Source organism: Theobroma umbraticum, unplaced genomic scaffold (genome assembly GCF_002168275.2).
Source record: "Theobroma umbraticum cultivar Fairchild unplaced genomic scaffold, ASM216827v3 scaffold_146.0, whole genome shotgun sequence".
NCBI classification, from domain to species: domain Eukaryota; kingdom Viridiplantae; phylum Streptophyta; class Magnoliopsida; order Malvales; family Malvaceae; genus Theobroma; species Theobroma umbraticum.
This window is the reverse complement of record NW_018397265.1, coordinates 6,355,240-6,378,183: the sequence shown is the minus strand read 5'-3', so window position 1 is coordinate 6,378,183 and position 22,944 is coordinate 6,355,240. Positions and strand designations below refer to the sequence as shown.

Sequence of the window (22,944 nt, the reverse complement as noted above, 5' to 3'; positions counted from 1 at the left end):
GTTTTGGATAATGAAGGACTGGGACTAGTATTTATAGAGAATGGGATCAGAACTTTAATATTCATGTACAATAACTTTACAATTTTCCTTTTTCTTTAGAGAAATGGAAAAGAGGTGGTGTATTTTGAGAGGACCACGTGGCAGTTTAGGCTTCTGTGATTTTGCTCTCTGGCTGGGCCCCATGTTCAGGAGATATATCCAATAATGGAATAGGGCCCATCAATAAGCTTTTGCCCCACTGATCAAGCATAAGAAATTGAACTTCTTTTACATTTTATTAAATTATTTAATAAAAAAAGGGCAAAAATAGTCTGGTGGGGTTTTTCTTTCATAAGTTTATTTTGTTGGGTTTTGATCGGAAAATTGTTTAGATTTTAGCATAAGGTCAAATTCATTCAATAATTATTGAATCGAAAGACTATGGTCTTGGCCCATAGTGTGATTGTTTTACATTTATTCTTTATATAATTATTAAAAGCTATTTTTGGGGACCTTATCATCACCACCGCACACTCCTGACTCATACAACCACTGTTATCATTGCTGCTAAGTGCATTTAGACATAAAATGGGTATATCAAAAGTATTTGCTTTAGTGGTTACAAAAGATATGAAGCTTTGGATCATATATGCAATGCAACCAAGTATTTGTGAGCTTCTATTTTCTCCACTTGAAAAGATCTCAAGCACTTACCGCTTGGAAGTGCCTATCATTTTCTATGTACCATGATAAATATAGGTGTCTGTCTGTTAAAATCTTCTTTGTTACTATCATGTTTGATGTAACTTACATGACAAATCCTAGTATCCAAATCATTCTTTTTCTTAATAATTATATATAATAGTAACAACGGGTTAACTTCATAGATAATAATTTCGTTTGTTACGATAACAGAAAATTTTAAATTCGAATCTATTGATGATTTTTAATCAAAGTTCATATCAAGTAAACGATTCTTGTTAAATAATGAGTAGGCAAATCTGATGGGGATGAAGGCACGAAATTGTTGAGACTCAATAAGGCTCAATTTGTATGAAAAGGAGAAAGAAGGAAACATTTAACAACTATGTACATGATAATGCTGTTGCGAGTTTACAGTTGATCGTTAATGGAAGCAGACTCGAATCAGTAATTATGTATTCATTATCAATAATCAATCGAATTATATTTTTTGAAAAAAAAATTTCTTAAAAATGTAATTGGTTCTTCAAGAGGACAAATGGAGGGTTAAAACTTGAAATAACATAAGATAGTATGAATGCTGTGTAATAATAGAAGTGAGGTAGGATGAAAAGGAGATGTCCCGATTTAGGTGAAAAGGACTCGTGTCCGACCAGTGTTGGATCCGTATGTGCCGACCTCTCTTCGAAAGCAAAATTTGGCCAACAGGGATGGCCAAGGCAGTGGGTTTTGCCTTTGGGTGAAGACTTATCAAGTTGCATGGGCAAAGCTTTTTGCCTTTTCCACTGTTATTTTGGCCGATACCCTTCATTTTCCTTCCCAAGAAATCTATAGCATTTGAACAAAAGCAGACGAAATAAATTAATGAACATATAGCATGTGAGATGTGTGTTTGGCACGTGGCAAAGCATTGAATTTCCTACTCCAAAGGCATGGATTTTGGTATAGCTAGGTTTTCCATAATAAACCACGATAACAGGGTAGGTATTGGGGACAAATCATTTGTGAAATTGAAGCCCTTTTGTCCAAAATTGGATATGGTTTGACAAGTTGATAGGCAGTAAACTTTGGTGCCTTAATAAATAATGATACCCATTGTACACAAAACTCTTTGAATTGTAGCAACTCTTTGCACCCTCCAAAAGGATTTCTTTGACTTTGGAAATGGAATCATTCTTTGAGGCCTAACTCATTGCTATCTTGGAAGTAAGTTCACGTTAGTTCCAAGTCATGAGGATATTAACTGAAAGAATCTCAGACACTATGTTTGGCAGAGGAAAGAAAATGGAATGGAAAAAAAAATGAAAAGACGGAAAATTATTATCATCATTATTTCTGTACTAATTTTGGTTATTTCTATTGATTTGTTTATCAAATTAATTTTAGTTATAAGACTTACATACGTAAGAAAAAGATATTAAAAAACACATGAAAATAAATGAAATTTTTTAAAAAATTAGACATAAAATATGTAATTTTTAAAATTTTTAAAAAATTGTATGATTCTAATTTGAATTTTCGATACTAATTATGGTACGATTATTATTACATACTAAATATTAATCTATTATTATCGTTTTACTTGTTATTTTTCATTTTGACTTTATACGACCACTTAAAAAAATAATAAATAACAAAATACCAATCAAATGGACATTATAATTCTTCTTTATCACCTTTTATTTTCACTTTACCAAGCGATTTCTCTTCAAGTTTTCTCTTTGCTTCTTCCGATTCATCTTTCTCTATCTTCGTATATATTTATATATACACACATATTTATTTATTTAAAATATTTTTATAAATTTTGTGATGGTAAGGGTTCAAACGTGCTCTTCATTTCATACACAAGCACCCCAATAATTTACCTAACACGAAGCTTATATTTGGTTGGACCATGAAAAAGGTTGAAATCATCATCCATGGGATTTGCCGAACACAACTAAACAATGCATGGTTCGACCATGACGCATTATGCCATTACAGAATATGATTGTGAGAAAGTGCATTTTAATCATTTGAATAATTTTTTAACTTTAGAAAATATTTATATTTTTTTCCATATATCATAAAATTATTCACGATGTTATTTATATATTAGTAATAAATATTAATTAAAATCTTTTTATTTTTTATTAATATTAACCATATTATTGTTGATATAACCAATTAAGCTTTCTAAGAGTTTAATTTGATATGTTATCTATAAAATGCAATGTAACGTAAAACACGAAATTAGCATTTAAATACTTTGTTTAATGATAAGTGTATGTGTCTCCTTATAAAAAAAATGATTTCAAATTCTTAACTTAAAAAGTTATACTTAATAAAAAAATAAAGTTAAGTAAAAACATAATTCTCATGCATCATATCGCTTCTCCTAAGATACGAATCCTGTGTATTAAATAAGTAAATATTTCAAACAAATTATTTAATTTTATAATATTTTATTTAATCAAGTATATTGTTATTATATTACACAATTTTCACTTTCATTTCTTTCCTTTTTTTTAAATTATAAAAAAGATAGTATAAAATGAATTAATTTTTAATCTATTCAAATAAATATATAAACATATTACATTTACTATGTAAATAAACATTTAACCATATTACACTTTTCTTTGATTTGGGATTGTTCGGCCTTTTGGGCCTTGAACCGGACCGAACTACAGTTTACATTATTATACTACATTGGTCCGACTCAAAGAACCCATGCGGAAAGATTCTTGAACCGGACCAAAGTCCACAAGGAGAACAAGATAGCAAGGCCTATGGCCGAATGGAGTGAAAGAAGAGCTAATAGGAAACTGTACCATGCTATTTTCCAATTAAAACACGTCCAAGAGAAAAGGAGAATGGAGATTAAAGAGAAAATTAATGAGAGTGAGACAATTTATTTTGATCAGAACCAAAGGATGAATAGAAAAACAAAATTGTGATTTCATCAAGAATATTAAATATAGTTTATTTGAGAAGCAGAGTCGATGAAGTAACGGGTGGTGACGGTCGTCACTTTTTAATTTTTAAATTTTTAATTATTAAATATATAAAACTTTATATATATATAATTATTTTTAATTTGGGTGCTTGTGCTTTTGTGTTTGATAGCTAGATTACAAATCGTAGGTGAAGATTATGTTTTGAAATGCGAATGGCAAAAGTTATTGTGGAATGATTGGACTTACCTTTGTGTAGCCTTGTTCTTATTTGGCAATAACATTGGATTGGATCAATTCTAGTCATGGCAAATGAGTTGGCTTTCATCCCCTGTTATTGACTTCTTCTATTTTTGGGATGGTTTTTACAGTTACATTTTGTATTTTGTATTTTAATCGAGAGGAAAGACATTTTCATGTTTCATATAAAATATATGAATGAAAATGTCCTTTCTATGATTAATTTTTATTATTGAAATCTGATTTTTTTTAATTTTTTTGTCTCCTTCGTCTTATTTCTTTAAAATAATTTTATTTATAATTTTCAATTATTAATCATTTATAATAAAAATTCATAAACTTTAATGTTTCATGCATAGATCAAATTCTACTTTATTATAATTTATTAAAAAAATTTAAGCATAATACCTATAAAAACTTCTGAACTATTTAGAAAATTTTAAATAAACCCTTATTTTTTTATTATGTTCAATCAAATTCTTAATTTTTTATTTTGAACCAAATAAGCTCTTATGACTAATAGTTGATTAATTGTTATTAGTTAAAATATCACTTATCTTTTCATACTACATGGGGTTGATATGACATTCTAATATGTCGTAATGCATGAAGAGATGACATGATAACATAATTATATGACATTTTTTACTTTTCACGTTTAAGTCATATTTACTTCACATGGTAATAAAATAATAAGTGACATTTTGACTAATGACAATTAATTAGTTGTTAGTACTAAGTGCTTGTTTTACTCAAATAAAAATTTAGTGATTTAATTGAACATAATAAATAAAGGAGTTTATTTGAATTTTCTTAAATAGTTCAAAAATCTCTTCAAGTATTATGCCAAAAATTTAATAAGATTCACTTGGGAGAGTATCAATTGGCCAACCATTGGATCTATAAATTTTTCTAAGTCATATAATAACTAAAATAATAATAATAATTAAAAAAATTTTCCTTAATCCAAATCAGCAGAAAGTACTTAAATCAAATTTAATACGATTTTTCTTAGAAGATTGTCGACTACCATCATAAGTAGAACTACATTATTGTTGCCCAAAAACTAATTAAGTCTTATGAGATATTTTGGTATTTTAAAATATCCTTTCATGACTTATTTATCAAAAAACTTGTTCAAAATTAGTACTCATTTCTCACTACTATAAACCAAAATATTAAAATTAAATAAAATATGATCTTACATAACAAATTATCAAGTTCAACAACTAATAATTTAACAAATATCTATTCATGGATTAAAACTAAGTATAAACATCCACAAATCATATAAAGTTAAAGACAAAAATCAAATGATCAAACAATACATCTACAAAATAAATAAAAAAGAGAAATTATTCATAATTCAAAATATTATTTGACATACAATACTATTTTCTATTAGTTAGATTCTATTTGAGTGCCAAACTATTAAATTAATCAAAAAATATTTACACATAAAGTATTTAAAAAAATTACTTACACATGAAGCCTAAATGAGTTACTTTGAGAGAGTGAAAAATGCAAATAAAAATCGAAAAGAGGAAATGTCACTATAGATCTCAAAGGTCAAAATATCGAGAAGATCCCTATACCCATGTGTTTTGTTCAATTTAGTCCTTTTGCTCCAATTTGAAACAATTTAATCTTTCAATTTTGAAAATTATTCCAATTTAATATCTCCTCTTAACAGTATTTAATTTAACCGTTAAATAAGATAACATCAATGCTGACGTAGCAATGTAGGGTAACGACATGCTGGCATGGCACTACCATGTCAACATGTGAAACTGACGTGGTAGTGCCATGTCATCCTTTTAAGTTTGGGTTGTTGACGTGGCAATGCCTTGTCAACATTAATATTAAAGTGACATGACAATGTTACGTCAACATTAAGACTCGAGTTGCTAATGTGTGGTAACCTCCTGACATGTCACGTGACAACAACATGCTGATGTGGCACTACCACATCAACAACTTAAGCTTTAATGCTGACGTGACATTGTCATGCCATTTTGATATGCTGACATGACACTACCATGTTAATAACTTGAGTCTTAATGTTGACGCAGCATTGCCACATCACTTGACATACTAATGTGACATTACCAAATCAACAACTTGAACTTAAAAGGATGATGTGGCACTACCACGTCAACATATGAGGGTGATGTGATAATGTTATGCCAGCATGTCCTTACCGTACACCACCATGCCAGTGTTGACTTCATTTTATTTAATGATTAAATTAAATGTCGTTAAGTGGAGGGACTAAATTAGAGCACTCCTCAAAATCAAAGAGTTAAATTGCTTCAAATTAGAATAAAGAGATTAAATTGAACAAAAAGCATAGGTATAAGGATCTTTCCAGTATGTTGACCGCTCTCAAAAGTAAGACTTGAATTTTTATAGAGGTAAAAAGAGAACAATTTAGGTTTTGATTTTTTTTAAATATTAAATTATTGAAGAATTTTTTTTATATTTTAGTATTTAAATAATAGTATATAAATTATTTTTTGATAAATTTAAACTTTGAATTTTTGACCTCATTCTTTACAAAATTACAAAAAAAGTTAATAAGAATTCATTAATGTCATTAGCTTCATAAAACTCTAGATATTTAACAATTGAGTGGTGTCAGCTGATACCACTTCAATAAAAGTGGGTTCGCTTTGGATTGTTTCTAACTAAAAGCATTTTATATATCCAAGTCACTAAGTAGTTGAATAATTAGTTTTATATTTATATTATTTTGAAAGAAAAAATGTTTTAATAAGTTGCACATCTCTTCCACGAAGAGAAGTTCCAAATTCAAAATTTTCGTCTCAAACAATTGAAAAGAAATAAACATGGTAGTCTATAAATAAACAACAAAATAAAGCTAGAAAAGTTGTAATTGTTTTTTTTTCTAAAGTCACATTTATAGTTACAAGTTATAATTACAATCAAATAACTTTCAATATATATATATATATTATAATTGATCATTTGTTAAAAAATAATATCCTCACAGGCATGATGGAACTGGAATCTAAAACTTAATTAAAGGCGTAATGGAGATAAGTTTTGATGGAGAAAATGCAAGAAATTGTTTGGTCTTGCGTGTGAATTATTCAACGACCTGCAATACATATTTAATGGTTGAATGTTCCAATCATGATTGTTGCCGTTAATCACGCGTTATCTTCTTCTTCTTCACCCTTTTGGTATCGTCACACATTCTTGCACAGTCTTCGTCTTTCTTATTACTCGTTAAACTATAAATCATCGTCATTGTCGTTACCATCATCGTCAATACTATCAACCCTCTCTCTCTCTCTCTCTGACCCTGCAGCTTGCCACTTTCAAATGAATTTCTCTTGCTTATCTGTGATTCCTTATGTTTTACTCAATGTAGTCATCCTTGATCCATGTCCATGTCAATGTGTCATCGTCGCAATAATTACAGGAATTTGTATACCGTGAATGAAGATCAAAAGTTTAACACCAAATTGCCAAGTTAATTTCAATGATGAGTTCATTGGTTAGAAGAAATTTCATAAAATTAATAGATTGTGATTTTTTTTCTTGCAAAAAATATGGAAAAAACCAAAGCCATAACTGATCATATTTTTATCAAGTATGGGTTTAATCCAATCTTATGTTAGATTTGTTCAGTTATATGCTAATTGTTGGTTAATTTATCTATTCTGTAATTTATTATATGAGGTGTAAAATTTGATTATAACAACAATTGCTATTTATACAAGCAACATCATCCATAAAGAAAAAAAAATAGTGCCATTTCATGTTGTTTTGATTTGTATTTAAATTAATTTTTTATTTATTATCAATTGATTCTAAATTGAATCCTTAATATTTTTTATGGGTATTACTTTTTATGTGTTTATTCACCTAATTTGTCGTATTTCTTAAAATAGGTGAGGAGAGCTGTTGAGTGATGTTATTTCATTTTTATTCATTTTTTAAATTTATTGTGATTTTATATCCAAGTTGGATGTTTGCTTATTTTTCACCCACCACTGATTAGTTTAAGTTAATTCTTAGCAATGCTTTGATTGCGTTCATTGTATACGAAAATGGTCTAAACCCTAAGTCCCAACCTTTAACTTTTTAGATCACCCATCACACAAGCATTTGTTTGCACTCTCTCACACCAAAATAAGACAATTATTTATTGATTTCTTCTCTTTAATTTTGGCTTGGTCTCTCTGTATAATGACAAGACACCACAAAGTGATGGGATAATTAAGCTCAGCAGGACTAAAAATTTTGCCTAATAATGAAGTATCCTTATTATACTAAAAATGAGGGGTTAGGGAATAATTCAAGAATTACGTTGAATTTTTAATTAAGATAGACATTCGACTTAAAAACAATTAATTAACAATAAGTGAAAAATTTCTTACTTTATTTATATACTCAAGATATTCCCAATGTAAAAATTATTTAACGGACTGGAAGGAGTAACAATTCCTCCCATATTTAAAATATGTAAAAATATTTTTTATAACCACATCAATAAACCCAAAGAGAGAAAGAGAGTTTGGCAGGTGGGAACTGATCTGTCAATATACCTTTACTTGGAAAGAGTTAGCCAATCCGAGTCCAATCCACATCCTGATTGGTGCACAGCAGGGGAAGAAGATACAGCGGCACATAAGATTGGGAGGAGCAGTACATTTTATAGTCAAAATTAGCTGCACTGACAAAATGAAATTTAGCAGACTTTTCCACAACGAAGTTGCACGTAACTTTTAGGATGTCTTTGTCTGGAACATAGAGAAACTGGAACCACATAGGAAATATCACTGTTGTCGCAAAGTCTGACAACCGCGCAAAAAGAAGAGAGTGTGATGCTTTTGGCTTCCTCGTAACGGAATAGGATCCTTTGGCTAACACCAATTTACCCACGTTTTTCTCTGCGCCGGTTATAAGAAATACTTTGGTCAGTCAAGCACGTTTCATGATCAGCATATTTGGAGCATCTAGAGCAAAATATGATGATGGATGCTAGGGACTGAATCAAACCCATTTCCCATAACACCAATTAATTTCATTTTCAACAAGCAAACCTATTCTTTTTCCTCTAGTTTTTTTGGTTCATAAAAAGGGGAGAAAATTGGCCATTTGTCAACTGTGTATGCATAATAGGATCTGTCAACTGTTTTCTTCTTCTAGCAATTCAAATTTGGTTCTCTTTTATGATGGCCAAAGGGACTGGGATGAGTTGGTCAGATGGTAGGAAAGATCAATGCATTGGGGTCCTTTCTTTGACCAGGAATTCAAGCTAGGGGCATCCTACTGTTTATGTCGACTAGTTCCCCTTTCTATACATAAGGTAAATCCCAAAGTTTTCTGTCTTAAATTGGAGTCAGGGACTTATCCGAGGATACTCCATTTGATGTTTACTTATGCAGCTACTCATTTTGAAAGTTGTTAATTAAGTACAGTAAGTTTGGTGAGGTTTTGAAGTTAGTAGTATATAAATCTTGGCCTTGGCTGGGAGTTATAAATTCACTTGAGGTTCAAGACTCAAAGTTTCTCAGTCTTTAGTCAGATAGAGGCATGTCATCCTTAAGGAAAAGTAGTACAAGTTCTAGTGAAGATGATGCTGAGCAGCTCAGAAGAGGGCCTTGGACTCTGGAGGAGGACTCTCTCCTCAATCATTATATTGCTCGCCATGGCGAAGGCCGATGGAATTCGCTTGCAAAACGTGCAGGTAACTTTAACCAGTAGTCCAGTAGTCACCAATCACTATCTGATTGCTGATAACTACAAAATCCTGGGGAAAATCTATTATGTGTTAATAAATTGTTCTTTTCCTTTGTGGCTTATAGGCCTAAGGAGAACTGGCAAGAGTTGCAGGCTGAGATGGCTAAATTATCTGAAGCCAGATGTTAAACGTGGAAACCTTACTCCACAAGAGCAGTTTTTGATCCTTAGCCTCCATTCTAAGTGGGGAAACAGGTAGTCTTTTCTTCTTCTTCTTCTTCTTTTGTTTTTTGTTTTTTTTTTTTTGGGTTTTTACAACTTTTATTTCGCTTTCTGAGAGAGCCTATCAACATGACATAAAGTATACTCTGCAATTTTGGATAGAGACAGAGAGCAGCCTAGAGGTTACGAAACAATAGCAACATATGCAATGACATTACGTGATTCTTATCTCTCCCAAGTTTCTAGTACTCGCAAGTTTGTTGCCACAGAATGTTTTGGTCTTGGAAGCATTTGCCTCCTTCCTTTCTTTGGCACAGACCACCTTCATAAAACTCAAGCCTGCCTGTCAAGGCCTAGCAGATTCTGTGAAGCTGTAGCTCATCCATGTAGTACTTATATAGTCATAGTTTATATTCAGACAGAGTCGTTATTTGATCGAACATGACATGGTTTTATTTTTGTGATTTCTAGGTGGTCCAAGATCGCACAACATTTACCAGGAAGAACGGACAATGAGATCAAGAATTACTGGAGAACCCGTGTGCAGAAACAGGCGCGCCATCTCAAGGTCGATCCGAATAGCACAGCATTTCAAAACGTTATTCGGTGTTTTTGGATACCAAGATTGCTTCAAAAGATGGAAGGGTCATCCTCTTTTTCATCCATGGCATCCGAAAACACAACAGTTCTTCAATCTCTAGACCAAGCTTCTCAGCATCAAGCATTAATGACGCTGCAACAAGTACCAGGGCAGGGGCCTGGTAATCTAAGTGAAGCAATACAGAATTTGGATCATCAGGAGCAGAATTCAGACTCAGAGCACTGTGCAAGTTCGTGTGTTTCTTCTTCAGAATCCATGAATAATATCTCACAAATATCTCAATTTGCAGAATACCAAACGAGTCCTTTTCGCATCATTGGTAACAATGACTACAACAACACACTTGCAAAGGATTGCTACTATGACATGGAAACCATCAACCTGGCATCCACATCAGCACCTGGGGATTTTGCGAACCCGGTTGGCGATTGCCACATGGCAGAAAACAACTGGTTTAGCAATGGTTTTGCAGATGACCTATGGAGCATGGGGGAACTGTGGGAACCTAGGAACTTGAATTGAAGGGGAACCCTGTCATGTTTTTGTTTTTGACAGTTCACCAATAGTTCATTCATTGGCTTTTGACAGGTTGATTTCCTGAGTTTAATTGTCTCATAACATCTCATATTATTTTTTTTTCTATTTTAAGTTTTTGTCGATAAGTTACAGCAACTGTGGATTCAAAGTTTCTCAATTTATGTCTATATATATATATATATATGTCTTTTATTCTGAAAAAAGAAGGATATGAATTCGATTCATGGAGCCAATTGTTCATATGCACACCACAAGCACGTCAGAAAGATGGAATTTCGTACTAATACTTGTTGAGAATATTCCAATGAATATGCCCTTTCAGCCATAAAAGTAGTACAGAATTTTAAGAATATATAGAGTATTTGATTTTTTACTTTACAAAATTTTACTTTTAATTAATCAACATAAAAGTTAAATATGAGTGACAAAATTGAATACTGACAAAAGCTCAATGCCAAAGCTGGCATTTGCCCAAAAATCTTTAGACAAATAATTCACCACTGATGGGAATATAATATGTTGATTTTCTCTTATAATTAAAAAAATGTGGTTGGATGGTGAGAAAATGAATGATTGGGTCAGCAAAGGTCAATTGGATTTAAATTTCAAGGAAAGATAGAGTGGCAGATTATTTATTTCATTTGATGTTTGATTTTGGAGAGCCACACTGTATTCCTTTTTGGAGCTCTAAAATATTTAATTCAGTTTAATCCCACAGATTCCTACCAACTTGCTTGAGCCAATTCTAGGAAACAAGAATTTCTTTGGGGAAATATGGGCTCTAATTGGCTGACCCACCAAAGTTTGAAACCTTCAACAGATGAGCTTAGCAGCTGTATGTGTTTGATAAATGGGGGAAATACTTTGTCATCAATCTCCAGCTGATGATAAGAAAGGCAGCTTCTCTTGTTTGAAAATTCTTCTCTCTCTCTCTGTCTCTCTCTTCTTTATTTAAAGCCACTTCTTTACCATCAACCCATATATATATATATATATATATATATATATAGAACACATGATCTTTCTTTTTTCCAAAAAAATAAATAATTTTATTCAGAATATCAAAATATTCGTCTCACGGTAATTACTTATTCATTAACGAGAAAATTTTATCAAGGGCTTGAAACAATTATTTTTATGTAATTAATTAATAAAAAATAATGGGATAATCATCCTAATCCAAATTATAACTTTTAATAGAAAAAAATTAAAAACCAACCAAGACATACAAATGATGACAATTAAAATTTAAAAGTTCCAAAATCTCTTCCTTGCAATTGAGATATAATCTTTTTAATATATACAGATATTGTTTTTATCTTACACTATTCAATTTTTCATACTTCCATTCAAAATATAAATGTTTCTTAATTACTTTTCAATAAACTTTTCCAATACATTATTTTTCAATATACTTATATCATCATAAGTTTTTTAAAATTTACGATTAATTAATGATTGAATCTCATACATATAAATACTAATGAATAGTCTATTAAAACTTGAAATGTAGAAGGAGATCTCCATCAAAATGGAACCTTGATAGTAATATTCAGCCCTTTACAGACTGGGAACATGGAAAAGGAATTCCTGGTCTTAGTGCGTATGAATGAAGCTAGCTAGGTCATAATTATCTGGATGATACCCATATTCCACCTTATCTTTAAGCCTTGCTTGCTGCTATATTTAGGTAAGTCAAACAGCCCATTCAAGAGGTTTGCATAGAGTCTTTTCATCACATGCCCCATTTCTTTTTCACAAATCAACCAAGGAATTTAGTCGGTTAACTAATCTTGACCAAGGGAAGATATAGCAAAGCAAATTCGCATTTGGCGCCACAAATCCATGATGGGAAATTGGCAGATTCTTCTTCCCTCTCATAAATGAAATTCATGCAACATTCCACATCTCTTGCAGAAACAAAACAAGCCTTGGAAAAATGATAGCCCTAAAAAGCTCTTCTGACATGGGTTGTGACCACTGGAAAAGACTGATATTAGTAGATGGATTGTCGTCAGGTCATTCTTTTATCAACAAAATGGAACTCCCTCTCCAACCAAGTTCAAAGAAAAATTTTTCTTTCCAGTGTATTCTACTGTTCCATGTGAGGTATCTTTTTATATGGAGAATATATTCTTAGGTCGGAAAGAATTTGATTGGATTGTGCAAATGTCCTTTAAAGTGGAATATAAGCTATAAGAAGTACTCTGCAAGTAGTACTTTCACATGTAATCTTGCTGACATCTATTAAACAAAAGATTAAACATTAATTGCAGCCTTTAATCTAATGATTAAGTATGTTATTAAGATAATTGTACGAGTTATCTAATTAGAGTTATAATATAATATCATTAGTTCGTTAGGGTTAGACGATATGAATGAGATTAGTCTTATAGTGTATGTTATTTCTTGCCGACTAGAGCTAGTATTTAATTTTGATGACAATTTCTTCTTAATGTTAATTGAGATATTGATCAAAGAAATCCATAGCTAAAACAAGCTTTGATAAATGATGACAAGGACAAGTTTAGATATGTGGTGGGAGTGGAAGGCAGATGTAGCTGTAATACACCAAGTACAACCCAAAGGGGTGAGTAGTGGCATGTCTTTGTTCTTATATTATTCTGGTTTGGATTGGAAAAGATGCATGTTCCATGTGCATCATCTCAAATGGTTGGAGATTAAAGCTGCTTTCCAACATGTGACACACAAGCAGGACATGAGAAGGCTTGGGGTTCAAAATCAATGAATTCCCTCTTTGCTTACCAATTTGTCAGGACATTAAGTTAATGGCCATGAGAAATCCAATTGGCAGTGCATTTGAAACTCAAACAATATTAAATCGAATATGATTCACAGAAATAAAATGAAAACAATTCTGAAACAATAAAATAATCATGGGTTTGCATTTGGCAACACTAAAACCATGCAATAATTGCGATTAATAAGATGTGAAGTCTCTGACAAAGAAATGCTTCTCCCAGGGGTAGACCTAACAAAAGGGTGGAGCCAGCAAGAGCATTGTCGTGAATTTGAAAGTAGAAATCCGTGCTCCAATTGTCTGCAAAACGTGCTGCATGAGTAATAATTCACTATATCTTTACAGAAACTTAACAATCATGACACTTCAAATTTGAAGTTCTTTTTTTTTAAAAATAAAATACAACTTCTATAGATAAAGATTCCTAAAAAGTTTACAATTTTTTTTTAAAAAATACTAAACTAGTCAACAATCTTATATTTATAAAATTGACATAATACCTCAAAAAATTCTTGGAATATTTTGAAAAATTCAAATAAAAATTTTTTTTTACGTTTAGTCAAACATTCATATTTTTATTTTTAATTAAATAAATTTTATAATTAACAGTTTTTAATCATAATGTAGCATGATATATAGTGCAGTCATGCAATAGTTTCATCTTCCAAGTTAGTACCATATAAGTATAAGATTAAATGACAGATATAGCATTTTGATTAATAATAGTTAATTGATTATTAATTATATATAAATCTATTTGATTTAAAATAAAAAGATAAAATTATTATTATTATTTATTACGTTGGGAGACAAAAATGAAGTTACTATACACATTGTAAGACAGCTGAAACACAGCAGCGAGGGTATGAACGTGGGGAGCACATGTAGTTTATGTGGAACTTTGGAAGTCTTAACAAGTTTTCGTCGCCCAGTTTCAGCCTGGAGCTGATCCATCACCCTTTTCTCCAGTCATCTTTTGGTTCTGTTCAGTCACAGTCGAGTAGATGCGTGGAGAGCCCGAACTCTCTTTCCTTTCGGCGTCTTTTCCCAAAGCTAGGGCCATTCCCTAGCTCCACGCCTGATCACGACGGCTGATCTCGATATCTCATGGCGGGTCCATAGGGGCCATACATCATCAAAAAATACCCTTCAAAGGGGCTCGTTTTGCAACTCACTGTTGAAACTGACCTCCTTTCGCTTCACCTCCGATAATTCCATTTCGGGGACTTTGCTTGCATCAATCGTTGAATACGTATATAACGCTTGAAAGCAACAGGTAAATGAAATGTTTGATATTTGGACGTGGCCAACTCGTACACACTCGTAGGTCGTAGGATATAGTTTGTGCATGACTTCTAGCCCTGAGGACTTTGGCATGCCGGTTCATGTCAAATGATATGGTTTGTCAAATATTTAAATTCATCTACATTAAGTGTTATAGTTTTTCAATGATTAAGTTGTTCCGTTTATCAATTGATTTCTTGTATGAAATATAATATTATAATTTTTGATTAGATTGATTGACGGAAACTGAAATAAAATAAATACTCTAAATAAATATCTATACAGTAACAAGGTCGAAATTTACACATGATCAATGAATAGAATTAGAAGGAGTAGAAAGGGACATGACAAGGTGGCTACAGCTTTTTTTCATGTTGTTGGGTGATCTGAGAAATATGAACCTAGCTAGTAGCGGTTCCAAGCAGGAGGGCCACCTCCAAAAGGGATACAATGAAGTTACACGCATAAGGCTAAAAAGGGGAGGGGAAACCAGCTAATAATGGAGGGCTTTGGGAGCAATGACCAACAATCGAAGACAAGTCTTCACATTTCCAAGCTGTCCTAGGTTAGCAGTAGAATAATTTGCTGCTGAATTAATTAACCATTGTACTCTCCTTACTATCAACAATGGTACTAGACTTAGGAAGAACCATTAGCAAGAAGGTAAGCTCTAAAGGCAAATGGTGCTTGAGAAAAGAATGAACTTGTTTATGCTTCATTTGACTGGCTTAAGGTGAAAAAGGAAAGATTTCAATATTTATAATTTTGAAGATTGCAATATACTTGGGAAGTTACATACACAACAAAATCAATGTAATCAAAGGTTAAAATATTCCTTAATTCATCTGATCTCCTCGAGCTGATTGCATCTCTAATTTCTTGATTTCTCTTGGATTTATCCCTTCATTGCTTGTCCTGGTTTGCTTGAAATGGGAGCTTAGGTGTGTGCCTTGTGCATAGCATAACAGCAGCTTAGATGTCGACTCAAAGATGCTAATTGCAACTTTTAGGGCTTTACTTAAAAGATTCACAACAGATGGTTTTACTATTAAAACTGCTACTTAAAATTGCTTTCCTCTAACGTGTAAGGATAATAGAACTATCATGTAGTGACAAATTCAAAATTTTGCATAAAAAGTGATTAAATATTAATCATATAAAAACTTAAATCAAGTCAATAATTCGATTCAAAATAATAATTAATCACTTTTAAAATAAAATTAAATTATAATATAAAATTGAGAGGTGACTATCACCATCTCTTGCCATCGCCTTCTATCTGTCCCTTTTATCACGTACCATAAACATCGTTTGTAAAAATAATTAGTTTATTGTGTGACATGAGATAAAAAATTTATTACGGAGGAGGCAATGAATAGGATAATTAATTTAAAATTAATTGATAAAAAGATAGGATAATTTTTATTATATTCATATGTTCGAAATATCTTAAACTTAATTGATAATGGTTACGGTTAATAGTAAGGAATATAGCTCGAAGCTTGATTCCCAGTATGCATATTTTATTCAAAAAATAGATTTAAATTCATTTTTTCTCAATTAATACTGGAGTAATAATAGCCTACCATAGCTGATAAATAATGGCCCAAGTAGCCCATTGCCTTAATGGTAGACGAGGAACTGAATGCAAATGGGCCAAAAATGGCCCAAAATGACTTCAAGATCAGAACGTAGGCCTATTAGAACCAGATAATCCAAAATCCGGCCCAGATTTAAAAATAAAAAGAGGTCATCCTTAAACTAAATTACTACCGTCCACGTGTACCTGCAAAATCGTGGCCTTTAATGTTACGCTATATAAAGTCCAATTTGGCTGAACTGAAACCCTAGGGTTTTTAGTGATCTGCCAAATCGAAGGGAGAGCCTCTCACACTTTGTTCATCCTCTCTTCCATCTTTCGCTTCTCTTTCAGGTACCATTTCAATTTTCTGGAACCTGCTTGGTTGCCTGGAAAATGCAGGAAAAGATAAGAGGATGAAGATATTTCTCTTTGTTTCTCTTTCGTAAAGCCAAACGGAGTGATAGGGCCTTGACTTTCTATTACTGTTATTATTCCAAGAGATTCTAATTCTCTGTGCTCTGTTTATATGCTGAGAAACTGTAGGAAAGGCGAAAAGAACTGTTGTTATGATCTGATTCTGATGTTCGTTTTAATAATTTATATTTGTTTCTAGACTTTCAATGTGGGTTTTAGGGTTCTTATCTTCCAATGTTATATATTTGAATATATGTTATTTTCTTAGCTAATAAAAGCTGTGTAGGGCAGCTGGTTTTGTTTGATTTTTTTTTGTCTTTTGCCTTCGTTTTGTATTCACTTGGCATGCAATGGAATGTGTGGAAAATACTGAATTTTGGGGGTTATGTATGCAAAATTTTGCATTGTTAATTGTTATTGTAAACAATAAATAACAATCATTTGGAATCAGTTAGATTTATGTCAGGTTACAGGTAATGTACTGGCGAAGTGGGCAGGTTGTGCTCTTTCTGTATTAAGACTAATTGCTTTATGACAATGATGTATGAAAAATACTTTGTTTAAGGAAAGATTTATTTATTTGCTTTTTTATGATGCAGCATGGAATTTGACCTTATTGAGAACTTTGTAAAGTATTGAACTTGTTATTGAATCGTGAAATTGGATATAACAGTTTTTATACATCATAAATTGAGTGATAGAATCAAAAGCTGGATCTTAGTTTCTTAAATGTTTAGTGAAATTAGGAAGGCCTTTCTAATTTGTATATGGATAGTAATACTTGATCCAATTGCTAGCTCAGTCTGATTTGTAGTAAGCTACATTCTATCTTTCTCATTTGATAATTGCATTTTGACTTTTTTCTGTTCCTGCAATGCAGATCTTGAAGATGTATACTTCAAGGAAGAAGATCCACAAAGATAAGGATGCTGAACCAACAGAATTCGAGGAGTCGGTTGCCCAGGTATTGAAATATTCTTTTGTTTGTTGCACTTGAAAAGTTTCTGGAAATCTGAAGGAGTTTGGTTTTGATTACATGTGCATGTATGTTTATATCAGGCATTCTTTGATTTAGAGAATACCAACCAGGATCTGAAGAGCGAACTCAAAGATCTCTACATTAATTCAGCAGTGTAAGAAGGATTCATTGGGATGCGTTAATTTTAAAGTCTCATGTCCTTGGTTATCAAATGATTCATGTAACTTCTTTCACATGCAGTCAAATTGATGTCTCTGGGAGCCGGAAGGCTGTTGTTATCCATGTCCCCTACAGATTGAGAAAGGCTTTTCGCAAGATTCATGTTAAGCTTGTGAGGGAACTTGAGAAGAAGTTCAGTGGGAAGGTGAGGAAAGGACTTAGCTATTCCATTCTTCTTAAGTTTTGTTCTTTCTCTATAATGAAACAATATGAGAGGGAAGACTGTCCTTCAGTTTGAATGAAAATTTGAATTAGGTCTTCTAGCTTAGAATTTACAAAATGCAATACCTTTTAACGAAAAAGCACATGCTTTGCATGAGACACTATAATCAATGGAATTGTTCCAGATGCTGATACATTGCAATTATGCAAGAAAAAGAGAATTAATCATGTTTTTATTGTATTATCATACATAAATGTAAATGTTAAGGTGAATCCTTTTGCTTGATCTGGCTTTAATGCTCTACTAATTTATATTTAATACTTAATATGATGGTTATTGATTGGTTTGATTGATATGCACATCTTTTGGTTTTAACTAAGTTCATGTATATCTGGTAGGATGTGATTCTTATTGCCACCCGAAGGATATTGAGGCCTCCAAAGAAAGGTTCTGCTGTTCAGAGGCCACGTACCCGCACATTGACTGCTGTGCATGAGGCAATGCTAGAGGATATTGTCTTACCTGCAGAGATTGTAGGAAAGCGCATTAGATACAGAATTGATGGATCAAAGATAATGAAGGTACAGCACTGCTAATATTTTATTAGTAATACTAGAACTAGGTTGCTAAATGTTTATGAAAAGTTTTAAAGTGATGAATGGAAGAACTGTCATCTTGAGAAACTTTATATACAGGGGGTTTAATTGGTCTTGTTATCATGATTATTATCATCTTTCGGAGATCATTATATTTGTGGAGGCTAATGTGTATTCATTCTTTGCACTCATGAGCAGGTCTTTTTGGACCCCAAAGAACGAAACAACACTGAGTATAAACTTGAGACCTTTGCTGCAGTTTACCGGAAGCTTGCTGGCAAAGATGTTGTGTTTGAGTACCCAGTTACAGAGGCATAGAGAACTCCTTTTTTAAGTGTTGTGGCACCATCTGTTCCGTTATTTTCCCCAAAAACTGCTTTTGGTGGGGAGTAGTTAAAATTTTGACATTTATGAGTTGCAAGGCAAGCAGGAAAGTGTCATGCTGATGGATTTATTTCCTTTATATGACGTATTTTGTGTTATGTGGTATTGCATTTAACGATGTAGGATTATGAGTTTTAAAGGTTATTTGTTGGTTCATAAATTTACTTCTCATGCATGTTATTGAACTAATATGATGGGGATTTATGACCTTATTTAGGATTATCCTCTTCTCATTTTGGAGCAAATACATTGAAGTAACCAGAATCTAAGAATTTAACAGGATTAGGTTCACAAGATCAAATATATTAGCTGCTATAACCTGTGATTGTTTAATTCTTTGTTTTGTATCCCGTCAGCAAGGTTGTGTGCTAGCTATTATATCCCGAGATCATTCAATATATTTCCCCTGCACAACAGAAACAGCATCAGACTGTATTACTACTCTGTTCCCAGTTGCAGTTCCTGTTGATGAGTCCACTGCACTTCTAGGATTAATTGGTTTGTGATCTTTTTTATCGTGTTTGGAGAACAGACCTGAATCCTGACCTTTAGGCTTGTTAACCGTGTTTCCAGACCTTTATACAAGGCAAGGACTCTTGGGATTATGAGTGTTCAGGTCTGAATGATGTTATATTGATTGATACTAAAATATCAATTTTGAAAAAATAATAATAATAAATCAATTAGGCCTTATCTCTTCACTTTTGGCCATGAATTTTCTGTGCAAAAAAATGAAAAATCGAATTCAGGAAGTGCATGGGATTGCAAACAGGCCAATTCTCCAGTGTTCTCGGTAAGTATAGCTTCCTACACAGATTCGGGAAAGAAAGTCAGCATTTGATGAAAGCATATATGCATTAAAACTGTAATCAAAGGGAACATGGATGACCAAAATGACTTGGATTTGCTACTTTCTCAGCTACAATGTGTTTACGTGGTGTTTTCAAATCACCAAACCACTTCTAATCCTTAAATATATGCAATCTGACCAACATGTGGAACCTGCTATGCTGAAAAGCTTCAAACCGGAGAGGAAACACACACTACATCTCGCTGGGATTGCCATGCACGGTTTAGCTCGGCTGGCTCATGGCAGTATAATTATAGGTTGATATATCATACATAATGTTAAGGTGTAATCTTGGAGAACGAGAGATTGGATACATTTTGATTGATCATGGACCATTCTAAACTACGAAAAACCATCTGAGTCACACTTAGAAGTTAGAAAGAGAAAGAGTTTAGAAAAGAATGGGAAACTTCTAATGAACTCACTGGACATTCACACCACTTCAGTATATGCTTCATGTATTATTTGAAGTCATATATTTTAATGTAGTACTCAATGGAATCTCTTTAATTTCCTTGAAAACTATATTCCATTTAAATTTTCTGTAACATCTGTGGTCATCCCAAAGAATGCCATATATTTGCAAAACCATTATAAATTCATGCATAAACAGGATGAAAAGCTAATTGAAGTAACTGAGATAATTAACTATGGAAGCAGAGTTTACCTCAAGACAATATTACAAGACCAAGGTACATTGCTCCACAAAGAAATAAGAATGATATTAAACCCCTGCCATAAGAAATTCCTTGTAATTAAGGAGACAAGACAACCTAACAAGATTCAACAAAATCTTGCTTGTCAAATCTTAACAAACAAGGAAATAAAGTAATCTTCATGCGTATTTCAAATTTCAACAATAATTACTCCATAAACTTCAATATTCTCACCAGATAACACCCCAGCCAACACCATTGCAAGGACAAGGACACACTTCTGCGAATTTTTCGGCATCACTTGAGTGAACTCTACGAGATATGAGGTCATCATATATATCTGTATCATCAAAAAATACAGACTACAGAATCAGTAGTTATAAAACAGACATGTTGGTCGCCAGATTCAATTTTTCTTGCTCCAGAACCATACCATAGACTGAAAACAAGCTGTTCATTACACCTGCAGTAAGGAATAGCATTGTCTGATCACACTTAAAAGGGGGGATAAAAAAACTGGCATGATATTCCAATTTCAGGAAAAAAAAAAGTCAAAAAGGGGACAAGACAGATGCATTTACCAATGAACAGAATTATGTACTGAAGTATACGAATCTTTGTTGTTTCTTGAAGAACCCAAACCACACCAAGGAAAATAACAAATCCTGACATCTCAAAATACATAAAGATTAACATTATTCAGATGTTATATCAGCCATATTTATTCAAGGTATTTAAAGACATACCAATACAAAGTCCCCTTAGCGTCCACTGCCAAAACAACATAAAACATAATCAAGAGCCATGCAAACATATAGAATAATAATAGTGTGACATAATGTGTGTTGATGCAGTTGAAAGTATAAGCAGGCTAATCGTTTATGAAATTGTTCTGATTTTACTTGCAATGAAATGACTCTATTCTGTCATTAACTAAAAAGAGTATCTCATTGAATTCCAAATGACCTTGCAAATGCAATCTAGCATCTATCCATAAAATATCAAAAACAAGAAAAGATATTTTAGGTGTTCATGAATACTTACGTTTTTAGCTACACAGAGTACAACAAGTAGAGCAACGACAAAACATCCTGCAGCAATTCTTGCAGTCAGAAGATTTGTCGATGCTAGTATCAAAACCATTCCCCAGAAAGATGACCCAAGATCTGCAGTGCAACAACAAATATTAATTCTGATAACACTGCAGTCAATCTCATGAAGGGACAACTGATAGTGAATCCAAGGTTTTAAATTTTATATGGAGAACAGCATGAATCAACATATTAGTACACGGATGAATAAGACAATTCACTAAAGCACATTGTGAAAAGGCTGTAATTGAAATGTGATGTTCATATAATTTTGCTTTTATGTAACTGTGTGTCTGTATATATGTGCCGGTATCTGTTTTTTATGCAAGCAGTCAAGGAATGAAGAAGTTACATCCGGCTGGCAAGATTAACCAGTATATGCCGCCACGTGTTTGTGTGGTTCCACCTTCATCTGCATGAACCTGGATCCCCTCCACCTTCATATGCAGATCCTCTTAGAAATTGAATTACACATAACAGAGAACATTTCAAGGTTATACAGTCATAAAAGTACTTCATTACTTGGAATTTGACCTTGCCAAGATACCTCAATGGGCACATCATCATACTAGGTGCAAAACAGTGCAGTAAGCCAAATAAGCTGCTTGGGCAGCATTATGGTTACACTTAAAATTGATCCGACTGACCTAATATTTTGTCTTCAAGTGATCCTAAGTGTAGGCTTTATACAATGTGATTCACAGATGTAAGGACCCATAACTATTTTACTAACCCTGCATTTGGAGAGACATAAGTGGCGCAAAAATAGAATCACCAGTCATATCAAATCAAACCATTCAACGAAAACAAGAATGGAACTCACTTTTTGATAAGCGAGTAAAGTTCTCCACTTAACAACAGAAATACAACATCAAGACTGGATGGAATTTTGCTAAACACTGTACAAAATAACGCCAGTGCACAAAAAATGACTAACTACAATTTACAGGAAGAGGCTAATTACTGGGAGAGCATGTATTTGTAATGGCAAGGATTACTACCTAAAAAGTGAGCATTAGTACTAACCCAA

General features: G+C 32.6%; 3 protein-coding genes across 4 annotated transcripts; 2 read left to right on the top strand and 1 right to left on the bottom strand.

Annotated features, from left to right (window-relative positions):
* Positions 1-8,853: 8,853 nt before the first annotated feature.
* On the top strand, positions 8,854-11,159 carry LOC110422760 (uncharacterized). 2 transcript variants are annotated; one of them, XM_021436770.2, is made up of 4 exons: positions 8,854-9,201; positions 9,417-9,582; positions 9,701-9,830; positions 10,269-11,159. In XM_021436770.2, exons 1-4 carry the CDS (start codon positions 9,115-9,117, stop codon positions 10,918-10,920), a joined length of 1,035 nt encoding a protein of 344 aa, XP_021292445.1. In that variant the 5' UTR covers positions 8,854-9,114; the 3' UTR covers positions 10,921-11,159. The 2 variants fall into 2 exon arrangements, with proteins under 2 accessions (XP_021292445.1, XP_021292446.1); XM_021436771.2 differs by having other exon boundaries at positions 9,410-9,582.
* Positions 11,160-16,825: 5,666 nt separating this feature from the next.
* On the top strand, positions 16,826-19,477 carry LOC110422686 (Ribosomal protein S7e family protein). Its single transcript, XM_021436696.2, has 6 exons — positions 16,826-16,913; positions 17,857-17,940; positions 18,036-18,109; positions 18,196-18,319; positions 18,736-18,918; positions 19,132-19,477. Exons 2-6 carry the CDS (start codon positions 17,866-17,868, stop codon positions 19,249-19,251), a joined length of 576 nt encoding a protein of 191 aa, XP_021292371.1. The 5' UTR covers positions 16,826-16,913; positions 17,857-17,865; the 3' UTR covers positions 19,252-19,477.
* A 457-nt stretch (positions 19,478-19,934) lies between these two features.
* LOC110422687 (uncharacterized) lies at positions 19,935-22,924 on the bottom strand. The gene is made up of 8 exons (XM_021436697.2): positions 22,267-22,924; positions 21,868-21,989; positions 21,570-21,594; positions 21,405-21,488; positions 21,257-21,286; positions 21,058-21,163; positions 20,835-20,899; positions 19,935-20,124 (listed from the first exon to the last, which is right to left on the bottom strand). Exons 1-7 carry the CDS (start codon positions 22,355-22,357, stop codon positions 20,836-20,838), a joined length of 522 nt encoding a protein of 173 aa, XP_021292372.1. The 5' UTR covers positions 22,358-22,924; the 3' UTR covers positions 19,935-20,124; position 20,835.
* Positions 22,925-22,944: the final 20 nt, after the last annotated feature.

What these genes read in the sequence shown, in the direction of transcription:
- LOC110422686 (XM_021436696.2), top strand. Translation starts at nt 17,866, where the DNA reads ATGTATACTTCAAGGAAGAAGATCCACAAAGATAAGGATGCTGAACCA. An exon ending in CTCTACATTAATTCAGCAGT is followed by an intron (nt 18,110 to 18,195) that starts GTAAGAAGGATT and finishes TTTCACATGCAG; the next exon opens with TCAAATTGATGTCTCTGGGA. An exon ending in AGAAGAAGTTCAGTGGGAAG is followed by an intron (nt 18,320 to 18,735) that starts GTGAGGAAAGGA and finishes TATATCTGGTAG; the next exon opens with GATGTGATTCTTATTGCCAC.
- LOC110422760 (XM_021436770.2), top strand. Translation starts at nt 9,115, where the DNA reads ATGCATTGGGGTCCTTTCTTTGACCAGGAATTCAAGCTAGGGGCATCC. An exon ending in TTCCCCTTTCTATACATAAG is followed by an intron (nt 9,202 to 9,416) that starts GTAAATCCCAAA and finishes CTCAGTCTTTAG; the next exon opens with TCAGATAGAGGCATGTCATC. An exon ending in CATTCTAAGTGGGGAAACAG is followed by an intron (nt 9,831 to 10,268) that starts GTAGTCTTTTCT and finishes TGTGATTTCTAG; the next exon opens with GTGGTCCAAGATCGCACAAC.
- LOC110422687 (XM_021436697.2), bottom strand. Translation starts at nt 22,357, where the DNA reads ATGAAGGTGGAGGGGATCCAGGTTCATGCAGATGAAGGTGGAACCACA. An exon ending in GCTAAGGGGACTTTGTATTG is followed by an intron (nt 21,489 to 21,569) that starts GTATGTCTTTAA and finishes TTGAGATGTCAG; the next exon opens with GATTTGTTATTTTCCTTGGT. An exon ending in GTTGGCTGGGGTGTTATCTG is followed by an intron (nt 20,900 to 21,057) that starts GTGAGAATATTG and finishes TTCTTATGGCAG; the next exon opens with GGGTTTAATATCATTCTTAT.